Below are 13,883 nucleotides of genomic sequence, written 5' to 3'. Positions count from 1 at the left end.
CATAGTATAGGGGGAATCTCTCCAACCACCAACAGTGTGCAGCATCCACCTGGATGATGCGATGGCAGCCATAGTGCGCCAGAACGCTCACCACACACCAGCTATTGGTGGAGAGTAGAGTGATGTAGCCAATTCAAGGATGGTGATTATTAGGAGGCCATGATAGATAAGGGTCAATGGGGAGAATTTGGCCAGGACACCGGGGTACACCCCTACTCTTTACGAGAAGTGCCCTGGGATTTTTAATGACAACAGAGAGTCAGGACCTTGGTTTAACGTCTCATCCGAAAGATGGTGCCCCCGTCACTATACTGGGACATTAGGACCCACAGAGACCACAGGGTGAGCAACCCCTGCTGGCCTCACTAACACCTCTTCCAGCAGCAACCTTAGTTTTCCCAAGGACGTCTCCCACCCAGGTACTGGCCAGGCTCAACCCTGCTTAGCTATAGTGGGCAACCAGGCAAGAGATGCAGGGTGATATGGCTATCAGCAGTGGAGACATTAGTTTGCATTTTGTTTTGTGATTTCAGTAGAATGGATAGCGATGCACAGAAAGGCAACAAAGAGTGCATATCTCCTGCTAATCGGAGATGCTTCTTCTATTAGACACATCACTACCCGACTTATTTCATCCAGTGGTGGGGACAAAATCGGCCATGGCAAACAGTAGAGGGACATCTTTTACTTTTAAATTATGTCAAAGCTAGAAAGGAGGAACTAATATAGCTTGACATTTGTCATATGAAAAGTGCTGATAAGTTGCAGCCAATCACAAACCTGCATGTTGAAGATGCAGGCGATCCTGATAGCACAGCGGATGCCCTCCAGACAGAGAGATGCCACTTCCTGATCATCACAATCCTGGAGTCCCACGCTGAATGCTGCCAACAGGGGTGTCCAAGCCAGCTGTTGTACATTCAGACACATGCAGATAAATTAACCAACAAACATGGAGCGAAAACATACATTAGTTTAAAAGTTTGACATAATTTTGATCAAAGTTTCTAGACTGATGCATACGTCTATATTGATGTGTAACAGTATCAGACTGGTCTCATCCATGACCTGCTTGTGAACCTTTTTACCCAACAATGACTGCGTTCCAGTTCCCAATACATGAAGAATCTCTTTCCACTTTGTTGTGATGCAAACAATGCTTGAAAAACCAAAGAGAGATGTAATTACCTTGAACATGGGCCGGACATGCTCCAGGTGAGTGGCACTGAAGAAGGGAGCCTGAGCGTGGCTTACAGCCTCCATCAGAGCTTTAGCTGTCTTGGCCATCTGCTCCATTTCCATGTTATACAGCAGCCTCCTCTGCTTCTCATTGGCTACATCTTACAAAAAACACAAATGAAGTCATTTTCGAATTTGACTTGACTAATGGGCTTGAATAGTCGACTATTAAAAATCAGTGGCTTTGCAACCTCTACACAGAACCATTGAGGACTCAGAAAGCAAAAAAACCCATTGAAAATTAAAATTCTTTTATCATCATTTAATTCCCCTCATTTCATTACAAACCCATATGACTTACTTTCTTCCATGGAATGCAAAAGGGGAAGTTTTTCACTACTGCACTTTTTTCACAGAACGGCAGCATTGAACAACAATTGTTGTGTTCCATGGAAGAAATTCAATCAGGTTTGGAACGACATAAGGTGGAGTAAATTAAAGAATTTTCATTTTTGGGTGATGTAACCCTTTAAACACAAAATTCCACAAGGACATATTTTGGAATTTCATGTAGATGATCTTACTCTGTTTGCTGGATTTGGGAGTGATGGAGTATTCTTTGCTCTCCTTCATGGCAATCTTTTTGCCTGCAATCTCATCATAAATGGAGGAGAGATAATCCTCAGGCAGGTCCTTACTGTCATTAATCCCCCGATTCATTTTTATGTACTGTTCCTTTGTCATCTTGTTCTTCACCTGAAGAGGAGAAAACAAAATGTAAGTGGTCCTTGCAAATGTCACCAACTCATTGCTAAGGTGTTACAGGTGTTTTTTTAAAGCTCAGTCTTTTACAAAGCACCCCCCCCATACAATGAAAGTGAGTGGAGACTGAGCTCAACATTATGGATTAAAGAATATCTCACAACATGAGGGTGAGTAAATTATGACAATATTCATTTACGGGTGAATAAATTCATCCATAATTCCATTGATTAAGTTGTTGGGGCGGATGTAACACACCCAGGAATTTTATAGTGTTACAGAGACACAGCGATTACAGTTTTTGAGAAAATTAATCTATGAATGGTTTACTATAGTTGTCTCTCCATATTAATCTGGAATAGAATATTTTAACACTGAAAAATTTACATACTTCAGCTTTAAGTATGAGCAACATTGAGTGATGCTTGCTTAAGCAAGCACAACTAATGAATACAGCAAAAGGAGGAAGGTGAAAGAGTGAGAAAGAAAGGAGTCTTACCTGTGGGCTGTGCAGGTCGGTGGTTAACATGATGATGGAGTAGGCCAGAACATAAGCCGTGTCTGCGCTAGCAAACAGGGTTTGCCTACAGATCAACAGACAGGTCAGCACACAAAAAAAAAAAAAAAACCTATTGAGCTGCTAAAAATAAAACTCTTCCTCAGGCTGTACTACTCACCCTTGATTGCACTCCAGGTAGCGTGCAGCAAACTTCTCCATGAGCCTATCAATTTTCTGGGCTTCACCCGGAAGCCTGAAGCCTTCCAGGAAGACACGGAGTGCTGATACAAAGTCTGTGCCACAAAAGTCCAGCTGGTCCACATAGCAGTACATCACCTCCTTATTAAACTTCACATTCTCTCCCAGGAACTCCCCGACCTGAGTCTGATCACATGATGCAGCAGAGACACAGCTTACAGAACAGAATGAGTGACTGATAACGCAACACAAAATGTGTCAGTTTGCTAAATTATTCATGTATGAATGCGAGCATGGGTGGGAAGTGAGTGAACTTGCTGTGTCCAGTCGCTCCTCCTGGTGCAGGAACTGAGCTATGTCCTCTGGTGTGGTCCCCAGCATGTCTTGCTCCTGTAGGTATTGTAATCCCCTTTTTGGTTTCTTGTTAAACCTTAAAGAAACAGAAACAGAAAATAGTAACAAAACAAAAAAAAGGTAAAAAAAGTGGCAGAAAACAAAAATAATCCTGTAGCTCCACTCCAAAAAAGTAACCAGGCGTCGGGTCAACGCAGACCACAACAGCAGTGATTGGTCCGCTTTGTAACCAGAGATGATATAAAGATATCTGAGGTAGTGTTGCATAATACCTATGCTTCATATCAACTGTTCAGTGATCGTGTCACATTGTATTTGGACTTGTTTCGTTTTTTGTGTGCATCTGCTCTTTTTATATTCCGTTTATTTCATGAAGTTACAAGCAAAAATGCGAAAAAAGACACATCTGTATACAATTTATAAACTATAGTTATGCGATATATATAAATATTTGTTATGCTATGCTGGGTAGTAATGGATTACATGTAATCTAGGGTTGGGTGAGTGTTTGGCGGTGAAATTGCACATACAGACCTGATACTAGCCAACAGCCATAATGCAGAACTGATTGCATTAGTGCAGTAAAGTTTAGTTTTCCAAATTGCTTTTGTACTCAGCTTAAAAAATGTACATGAAGGTGCTTTTGCGACAACTTTTGAGACTTTTTTTGTGATGTTGATTTACAAATATAATTGGTCTGATCTGTTACCACATATTAACGGCATTTGTAATGCCAAAATTACCAGAGTAAAAACATTTTAGGCATAAGTGCCTTTTTTATTTCAGTCAGAAATAGTCAAGCATGCAAAATGCACAAAAAAAATCTTATAAATTCTCATATTCTGATCCAATAAGTTTTTTACTTTTTCACTTTACATTTAAGCAACAATGTCAAAATGGTTGAAGCTTATCCTACTCAAATGCATGCGACATTAATTAATTAAATTAGGTCAGAAGTTTCCAAAAGCAATCAGATTAGATTACTGTATAAATGTAATCCAAGTGATTACTAAATACAATTTTAGTCATGGAATTTGTAATCAGTACCAGATTACAATTCAGAAGTAATCTACCCAGCACTGTTGGTATGTGAGTGAAACAATATATGTTGTATTCTACCTTTACGACCTGTGTGATGTTTTGCGTATGTACATAATTAGTGGTCGACCAATATGGGTTTTTTCACTAATCACAGTCAGACACGATTCATTTAATCAATGAGTGAAAGTGTCAAATAACAGGGCAGTTACTGAGATTAAGTGAGAAGTATTCAGCTAATAATGTGTTTCCAACATGGCAGCCCCCATGTGCAGACCCTCTCCATGTAGAATAAAACAGCTTTTATAAGGTTACTGATGTGAGTCTTCATCTCATGCGAGTCATTATAATTATAAATATACATTTTAAAATTGCAATTCATTTCTTCAGGAGTAAAACTTAATGAGTAAAAAAATTACTGAGTGCACCAGTCATGTGTAAAATGTAAAAATAACTTCAAGCAAGATCTGATTAACTCACAGGTCGATTCCATGCTCAATAATCTCTTTCTGATGTTTGATGACCTCATATTGTTCGGGGTGATCTGACTGATTCTGCTGAACACCAGATGACACGGTGGAGTCCAGAGAGCTCACACTGTCTCTGCGAGAGGAGAGATGCTCAGGGAGCCTTCCATCTGCAGTGTCACCCTCTGCTGGACGTTCCTGACCTACAGCACAGTACACCAGTCTATTTAATCGCGAAGTATCAAAGCCCAACACAAAGGAAACAACTAAACTTATACAGCATAGTGTGCCTATAGCTACCAATGTCTATTGTAAAAGACACTACTGGGGTCATACTTTAAATGTCTTGAAAATTAAAAAAAAAAAAAAGCAGCTCTCCACAACCACCTTACCGAGGTTGGCCTGCAGGTTTGGGTTGACGTACAGGTCTTTGCTCCATTCCACCATGCACTTCAGAATGGACACCAGACACTCCAGCCCTTTCTTTCGCAAACTCAACTCCTGCAAAAAAAAAAAAAAAAAAAAAAAATTATCCAATCAACACTCCCCACTGTCCTCCATTGGTTGTATGAATAAATAGTCCTGCCCCAAACTCACATCATTGGTTAAGCCAGTATTGTTGTGTTGGGCTGGCACGTCACTTAAACAAATGAAGGCATGTTCTAATAGTGTCACAGTTCCTTTTTATTTTTAAAAACAACCTGCAAAGGCTTACTTTTAGTTGACTGCAAATTAAAGTGATAGTTCACCCAAAAATTAAAATTCTCTCAGCATTTACTCACCTTCACGTCATCACAGATATTTATGACTTTCTTCTGCTGAACAAGTCTTTTAGAATAATATTTCAGTTCTATAGGTCCATACAATGCACGTGAATGGTGGCCATAACTTTGAAGCTCCAAAAATAACCAAGGCAGCATAAAAGTAATCCATAAGACTCCAGTGGTTAAATCTAAATTCAGCAAAAAAGAAACGTCCCTTTTTCAGGACACTGTATTATAAAAATAATTTTGTAAAAATCCAAATAACTTTACAGATCTTTATTGTAAAGGGTTTAAACAATGTTTTCCATGATTGTTCAATGAACCATAAACAATGAATGAACATGCACCTGTAGAACGGTCGTTAAGACACTAACAGCTTACAGACGGTAGGCAATTAAGGTCACAGTTATAAAAACTTAGGACAATAAAGAGACCTTTCTACTGACTCTGAAAAACACCAAAAGAAAGATGCTCAGGGTCCCTGCTCATCTGCGTGAATGTGCCTTAGGCATGCTGCATGGAGGCATGAGGACTGCAGATGTGGCCAGGGCAATAAATTGCAATGTCTGTACTATGAGACGCCTAAGACAGCGCTACAGGGAGACAGGAAGGACAGCTGATCGTCCTCGCAGTGGCGGACCACGTGTAACAACACCTGCACAGGATCAGTACATCCAAATATCACACCTGCAGGACAGGTGCAGGATGGCAAAAACAACTGCCCGAGTTACACCAGAAGCGCACAATCCCTTCATCAGTGCTCAGACTGTCCGCAATAGGCTGAGAGAGGCTGGACTGAGAGCTTGTAGGCCTGTTGTAAGGCAGGTTCTTACAAGACATCACCGGCAACAACATCGCCTATGGGCACAAACCCACCTTCGCTGGACCAGACAGGACTGGCAAAAAGTGCTCTTCACTGAAGAGTCATGGTTTTGTCTCACCAGGGGTGATGGTCAGACTCGCGTTTATCATTGAAGGAATGAGCGTTACACCGAGGCCTGTAATCTGGAGTGGGATCGATTTGGAGGTGGAGGGTCCATCATGGTCTGGGGTGGTGTGTCACAGCATCATCGGACTGAACATGTTGTCATGTTGCAGGCAATCTTAACGCTGTGCGTTACAGGGAAGACATCCTCCTCCCTCAAGTGGTACCCTTCCTGCAGGCTCATCCTGACATGACCCTCCAGCATGACAATGCCACCAGCCATACTGCTCATTCTGTGTGTGATTTCATGCAAGACAGGAATGTCAGTGTTCTGCCATGTCCATAGAAGAGCCCGGATCTCAATCCCATTGAGCACATCTGGGACCTGTTGGATCGGAGGGTGGGCTAGGGCCATTCCCCCAGAAATGTCCGGGAACTTGCAAGTGCCTTGGTGGAAGAGTGGGGTAACATCTCACAGCAAGAACTGGCAAATCTTGTGCAGTCCATGAGGAGGAGATGCACTGCAGTACTTAATGCTGGTGGCCATACCAGATACTGACTGTTACTTTTGATTTGTGAAAGTGGAGATTGAGAGTAAAAAAATGACTTAAATATTGATCTGTTTATCACCCACACCTATCAGATAGCTCTAGGAGACATATATTAAACCACTAGAGTTTTATGGACACATTTTATGCTGCCTTTGTCCTTTTGGAGCCTCAAAGTTTTGGCCACTATTCACTTGCATTGTATGGACCTTCAGAGCTGAAATATTATTCTAAAATAATCTTTGTTTGTGTTCAAAAAAAGAAAGAAAGTCATATACATCTGGGTTGGCATGAGGGTGAGTAAATGATGAGAATAATTTTTTGGGTGAACTATTCCTTTAAGCTGGGAAACTACATGCTTTTTTTGTTCCATACTGTGCACTGTATTGTATACCATTTTAAAATTAGTCTTGGTTTAAAGTGTATACTGATGCAGTAGCCAGTATGTGGAATAATAGCATGTTATTTAAAATGCAGTGATAGCTACCTGTAAAGGCGTCATGCCGAGCTCCTGTCCACTCCTTCCCTGGGCAATTTTAGACAGATCATTTACAAGCCGCTCAAAAATGTTGGCAGCATTTAGATCACAGTCATAGTTCACGTAAATGTCCACCACACACTGAGCATCTGCAAGAAAAGGAGCAGGACTGACTTACTATTAGACTCACAATCTGTGAGCTTCAGAAATGTGTTTATGTATTAAAGCAGTGTAAAGGTCACACCGTACACTGAGTGACACAGACCTGCACAGATGCGAGTCAGAGTCTGGATGACCATCCACTTGTGCTCGAAGGAGCTGGATGACGTCTCAAGGATGTTAAGAAAGATCTCCCTGAAGAACACCTGAGAGGAATGCGGTGTAGTTTCAGAAGAGGAACAAGCAAAAGATATTTTCTGTGCATGTCAAATTTTAATAGTTCATAGGAATATTTGACCCTTGTATCTGAATAAATAGTGATTTAGTTCATTAATCTAAACATCCATTATCTAAGTCTTTACCTCAATCTGCATTTTGAGGTAAACTTTGAAGTGGGAGAGGAGGGTCAGAAAGATAGCGAGAGACAGTTCGAATACTTCAGGCACGGAGGAGACCCCGTTTTTAGAGAGCGCCACACACAGGTACTGTTTGATAGCGTTCACAAACATCTCATGGGTTCTGAACACAGGTCCAGCACCCTGGAGCACTGACAGCAACAGCTGCAGAGAAACCACCTTAGAACGCAACTCGTGTGACCTGATAGAGACAAAGGGAACAGAAAAACAAGAGCACTGAGTTGCGGTTATCTTAATGTTGTGGATAAGTTTGCCTAAAACGTATTTCTTTTAAAAACAGCGGAGAAACAAAATAAAAAACTTTGTCTACCCTGTACTTCATTGTGAAGCAAGAATATGCCAAATTCTGCCAGATACATTACATTCAGTCTCAGTTTTTATGATCACACAAGAGAAACTAATCCCTGTTTACTGTGCTTGGAAAAGTAATTAGCAGTCCAATAAAAAAAGTTTATAAAGTTGTCTTTCACATAAAAATGCATAAAAACAAGCCTAAAGATACTTGCTTGATTCATTTATTGTCTAACATCTCAGGGATATGTACTGAAAATATATTTTCTTCTTCAGTTCTTACTTTGGGTCAGGTGGTCCATCTGCCAGGGGCTTCATGGAGAGCTTGCAGAGAGAGCGGAACACAAGGAAGGCATCTTTCTGTAGGATGTGGGAGAAGCGGGCTGCTGTCTGACTGCCCTGCATGCTCTCTGCATCCTGCTCATACAGGGAGCAACAGACCAGTAACATCACAGTGTCACATATCTCTCATATTAAACAAAATAAAACAAATGAAAACTTTTAAAATGTATTCACTCACCCCAATATTATAAAATTGTAAAGTACAAATAAATTAAAAGACGTACCAGAATGTCTGTGGAGGACTCGGAACCACGGTCGTCCACCATTCCGTTCATCTGTTGTGTGTCTACCTGTACAACAGGGGGCTGCACTTTGGTTTCTGAATCTGAATGCTGATCTAAGCCTGTTGGAGTAGCTAAGAGTTACTACTATGTTATAACATATACAGTGGCAAGAAAAAGTATGTGAACCCTTTGGAATTAACTGCATATATTGTATGTACAAATTTGCCTTAAAACCTGGTTTGATCTTCATTAAAAGATCATCTGTCCACATTTAGACAAACTGTCTTTAAATGAAGATGATTTAGTACTGTGGCTACTCTCCCTGGAAGTGGCTATCCAGCCAAGATGACACAAAGGGCACACAACAGAATGCTCAATGGGGTAAAAAAAAGAACCTTACAGTGACAGCTAAAGACTTGAAGGAATCATTGGAACTGGTTAACATCTCTGTTCATGAGTCTACTATGAGGAAAACATTAAACAGGCATGGTGTCCATGGCAGGACACCATGAAGGAAGCCACTGCTTTCCAACAAAAACATTGCTGCACGCCTGAAGTTTGCCAAAGACCACCTTGACACTCCACAACAATACTGGGAAGATGTTTTGTGGACTGATGAAACGAAGGTTGAATTGTTTTGGAAGAACACACAGCACTACATATGGCATAAAAAGGGCACTGCATGCCAATATAAAAACATCATATCAGCTGTGAAGTACGGTGGAGGGAGCATCATGATTTGGGGCTGTTTTGCTGCTTCGGGGCCTGGACCACTTGCCATCAACAGGGGAAAAATTAATTCACAAGTTTATCAAGATAGCCTACAGGATAATGTCAGGGTGGCTGTGCACTAGCTGAAGCTCAGTAGAAGTTGACCCTAAACTTCAAAGTAAATCCACAACAGAATGGCTTCAAAAAAAGAAAATCCACCTTTTGGAGTGACTTTTTCCACAACACTGTGAATGTTTAATAGCATGTGTTAAATAAAGACATTAAATATTATAATTGTGTACGTGATGTTAGCTTAAACACATTGTGTTTGTCTTTACTTGTGACTTTGATGAAGATCACATTTTATGACCAGTCAATGCAGAAAACCAGCTAATTCCAAAGGGTTCACATATTCTTGCTTGCCACCGTATAAATATATAGTAAATTATTTTATATGCAAACAGAAATGCAGGTTCCATTGCAACTCACCTCCTTCCACAGAGGTATCTCCTAGGCCGTTGTCCAGCTCAGTTTCTTCCAGAACCTCATTGGCTGCTTCAGACTGCGGAAGGCCCTCCTCTCCCTGAACACCTCCTGACATCGATGGCTCAACAGCTATTTGGTCAAACTCCTGAGTCTCTGAGTCTTTAAGAAAAGACAAAAACAGAGCCCAGAAGATAACAGTGTCTGAATTCTTTGTTCTGGGAGCCTTTTCTTCCTTTCCTATTACTATACCAATATATTATAATTGGTAAATATTTTCATAATTATTAATAATATTAAAAACAAAAGTTGAAGAAATACCATGACATAAAGAAAACTGTCCACTTATCTGAGACTACTGTAAACAGATACAGGAACCCTTCACTCTGTGCATCAAAACACCATAAAATGTAACAGGAAGTCAGTCCAGTGGCTTTATGTTTCATATATAATTAATTTCTGTACCTGTATGTGGAATTTCTTTTGTGCTCTGTTTATCCGTGGCAAACTCCTCCTCTGTCTGGCCGTTGATTGAGGATGAGTCTTGCGGGGTGGAGGGAGTGGATGGGACCCCTGGAGGACTGAGAGAGGGGGGTGGGGAACAGTTCTGTTCTGAGTGGGCTCGATCAAGCCATGACGATCCAGATCCTCCACCTGGGGTGGGGGAAAGGTTTTGGGTCACAGGTGAAGGATTACTGGATACCAGTGAGGGATTGCCCAGCTGCAGACGTTGTCTGTCCTTCTCTGCTTCCTGAGCTTCCAGAGCCTATAAGACAGCAGGTATAACAACTTTAGCATGACATCATTCATTCTCAGTTCTAATTAAATTAACACTTGGTATATGGTCAATTGCGGCATTCTGCAAGTACATTTTTTTGTGTATAATGACCACTAAACTGTATAAACAAACATTGTATAGGCCTTCTGGTTGTGCCTGCCGGCAGGCTTTCCCCTGCCTCTCTAGAGCTGGGGACGGGGACAAGGGCAAAAAAAAAAAAAGGGGAGAGGGAAAGGGCAAGGTGGAGCGACAGTGAGAAAGAGAGAGAGGAAAAAAATTGCTTGCCGGTTCCCAGACACGCCGTCGCCTGGTCCTCGACCACTCCTCCCCGGGCGGACCGGAGCGAGTCCTCCGACCCCTGGTGGATGGAACGCCCCTCCGCGTTCTGGCAGCAAGCCCCGCTGCCCCTGGCAGCGGCTCCACCACTCCAGGCGGCTGGCAGCGAGCCCCTCCTCCCCTCACGGACAGCGGCCATTCCTCCGCGTCCAGGCGCACGGCAGCGACTCCTCCGTCCCCCGGCGGACGGCCACGGCTGCTCCTTTGGGTGGATGGCAGTGGCGAGGACTCCACGACAGCGCATCCCTCCTCCTTCCTGGGCTTCGGCACCAATGTAACAGGGTTAGGATGGGCAAGGAGGAGGTGGGAACCGGCTGAACAATCAAAATTACGTTTAATGAAAACTTAAAGACACAAACAAAAACACGCACTGCTTTTCAGTCAGCTACGTCAAATCATAAAACACACACAAGAACCCATCTCTTTCCTGTCTGCCGCTGTCTCTTCTCCTTAAATACTCCAGCCTCCCCTCGCTGGAACGCTCTGCCCAGACGCCGCTCAGCTCCGGCTGCTCACCACACACGCGTTTGACCAAGTGAAAGTAATAGATGATCAGCGCCTTCAGCCGCGCATTGTACTCACATATCCGTATTTCTCAATTATAAACGATCGGTTGTATCGAGTGACGCAGGACGCTCAGACAAAAGATACAACCCAGTTGTTAGTACCAATGAGCCATCGGGAAATGTTGTTCCAGGCGGCTCATCATAGTCCGATGGCAAAGGAGGAAGCTGGGACTGGCTTGACAAACGCATAGACATTTAATAACACTTTTCAGTGTATAAAGAATCTAAAACACGCACTGCTTTTCAGCCAGCTATGTCAAATCATAAAACACACACAAGAACGCAGACAAGCTATGTGCATCTCTCTCCCATCTGCCGCAGTCTCTTCTCCTTAAATACTCCTGCCTCCCCTCGCTGGAACGCGAGGCCGGTGTGGCGCACAGGTGGAAGTCATTCGCTACTTATCTTCCCGGCCTCGCTCTGCCCAGACGCCGCTCGGCTCCGCCCTGCTCACCACACTGAGTTATTTATTTATTTACGTAGCTGTGTAATGAGCAAGATTATGTACAGTCAGCTGATCATTTCTCTCATAATTGAACCATTTCGGGTGATTCAAGACTTCATGGTGATTCCCTGATTTCAACACTTAGATTTTTTTTTACACTGAGCATAAATATTTTTATTGTATTTATTTTTTTCCTTTTTCTCCCAATTTGGAATGCCCAATTCCCACTACTTAGTAGGTCCTTGTGGTGGCACAGTTACTCACCTCAATCTGGGTGACGGAGGACAAGTCTCAGTTGCCTCCGCTTCTGAGACCGTCAATCTGCGCATCTTATCACGTGGCTCGCTGTGCATGACACTGCGGAGACTCCCAGCACGTGGAGGCTGATGCTACTCTCCGTGATCCACGCACAACTTACCACGCACCCCATTGAGAGCGAGAACCCCTAATCATGACCACGAGGAGGTTACCCCATGTGACTGTAACCTCCCTAGCAACCGGGCCAATTTGGTTGCTTAGGAGACCTGGCTGGAGTCACTCAGCACACCCTGGATTCGAACTCGCGACTCCAGGGGTGGTAGTCAGTGTCAATACTCACTGAGCTACCCAGGCCCAAACTGAGCATAAATATAAAAATTTACATTAACCATTCACTACAGAAACTTAGATGACTTTTCCATGGTGTTTTAAGAATTCATTAATTTCCATTACTTTTTCAGGCCTGGAAATCCCAATTTGAAAATTCATTGATTCTTTCAGGTTTTTCATGACTTGGTTTATTTTTGTGATAATGGTCACTTAATGTACATTATCCCTTATATAGTTTTCTGGGTATTCTGAACAACACTCAGATTTTTCCAACCTATACAGTGCAACCGTACTAACCGCCTGGTTCTCCATACGGGTGAAGATGACATTAAGCATTTGTGTTAGAGTGGCCTTGGCCGTGGTCTGGTTGATCAGGTTGCGGCTGGCCAGGTAGATGTTGTAGCAGGTGCGCACGGTGAGGAGAATTGTTCCCTCGTGGATCTCTATGTGTGGTGATGTCACGGCTGTGAGAAGAGCCTGCAAAGTGACACAAAGATCTGTGTCATGCTCTTGTGCAATATACTGTATTAGATATATCAACACAATTTGAATCCAGGGACAAAATGTTTATAGCTCAAAGGTTTCTGCTGGTAAATCCTGACACTACAACTAACCAATTAATATAAAATGCACTCATGAGCTCTTTAATGGGCAGCCCTCTTAAACAATCTTAGAGGAAAAACGAAATCCTACTGCAAACTAATGATATTGGAGGACATTAGTAACAGCTTACTCAAGAAGGTGCCCTACCCCCTTATGCAAACTACTACTCTCTTTATGTAATCTACTGTACTTTTTCTCTCCGTTTATAGAGACTACCAAAAGTCCCACAGCATGCTTATCTTCCATGATAACAGCTTGGCTTGAATCAAAGAAAGACTTTGAACCTTAATATGCATATGTGGCAAATCTAAATATAGCATTCTCAAATATCATAAGCATTTACAGTGGTGGAATTAAAATGTGCCACTGTTGTGCAAAATGCATGGCAAAATCATACATTTATTTTAAGAAATAATATAATTTCTGCATCTTAATTTTTTAGTTTTATGTCCATTATACAAAACAACAGTACTTTTTTTTTTTTTAACTTTGTGTACTGTTGCTGGGTGGCATAAAGTTAAAGTGCACCGCTCATCTTTTCAATGCACTGTAAGCCATACCTTTGAGATGTTGTTGATGCATTGGATTGTAATAGATTACAATAACTGCAAAATACTCTTTCGTTTTGATTCGTTTTGTTATGCTGTCAATGCAAGCTACTGAGATGTGTATGTTTTAGTGGCGTTTTGTGCTGAGATGAAATTATTAGGGATGTTTGTGCGGGGCATT

General features: G+C 42.1%; 1 protein-coding gene across 2 annotated transcripts in view; it reads right to left on the bottom strand.

Moving 5' to 3' along the window:
- Nucleotides 1-13,883, bottom strand: part of LOC127420575 (brefeldin A-inhibited guanine nucleotide-exchange protein 2-like) — a 45,150-nt gene that overhangs the window by 24,102 nt on the left and 7,165 nt on the right. For both annotated transcript variants that reach the window (XR_007893823.1, XM_051662969.1), the window contains exons 5-20: nucleotides 12,849-13,028; nucleotides 10,304-10,604; nucleotides 9,845-10,000; nucleotides 8,645-8,763; nucleotides 8,362-8,495; nucleotides 7,734-7,968; nucleotides 7,478-7,577; nucleotides 7,222-7,361; nucleotides 4,890-4,998; nucleotides 4,511-4,700; nucleotides 2,957-3,068; nucleotides 2,619-2,824; nucleotides 2,441-2,525; nucleotides 1,764-1,935; nucleotides 1,189-1,340; nucleotides 781-909 (exon numbers count right to left, since the gene is read on the bottom strand). Coding sequence is in view for 1 of the 2 variants with exons in the window: in XM_051662969.1 (XP_051518929.1) it covers nucleotides 781-909; nucleotides 1,189-1,340; nucleotides 1,764-1,935; nucleotides 2,441-2,525; nucleotides 2,619-2,824; nucleotides 2,957-3,068; nucleotides 4,511-4,700; nucleotides 4,890-4,998; nucleotides 7,222-7,361; nucleotides 7,478-7,577; nucleotides 7,734-7,968; nucleotides 8,362-8,495; nucleotides 8,645-8,763; nucleotides 9,845-10,000; nucleotides 10,304-10,604; nucleotides 12,849-13,028 (2,520 nt within the window). In the remaining variant the exon portion in view is untranslated. The remainder of the gene's footprint in view (nucleotides 1-780; nucleotides 910-1,188; nucleotides 1,341-1,763; nucleotides 1,936-2,440; nucleotides 2,526-2,618; nucleotides 2,825-2,956; nucleotides 3,069-4,510; nucleotides 4,701-4,889; nucleotides 4,999-7,221; nucleotides 7,362-7,477; nucleotides 7,578-7,733; nucleotides 7,969-8,361; nucleotides 8,496-8,644; nucleotides 8,764-9,844; nucleotides 10,001-10,303; nucleotides 10,605-12,848; nucleotides 13,029-13,883) is intronic.

The sequence above is a fragment of the Myxocyprinus asiaticus genome, chromosome 29 (assembly GCF_019703515.2).
Source record: "Myxocyprinus asiaticus isolate MX2 ecotype Aquarium Trade chromosome 29, UBuf_Myxa_2, whole genome shotgun sequence".
Lineage (NCBI taxonomy): Eukaryota > Metazoa > Chordata > Actinopteri > Cypriniformes > Catostomidae > Myxocyprinus > Myxocyprinus asiaticus.
The sequence above is the reverse complement of the archived record's forward strand: the minus strand, read 5'-3'. Positions and strand labels throughout refer to the sequence as shown.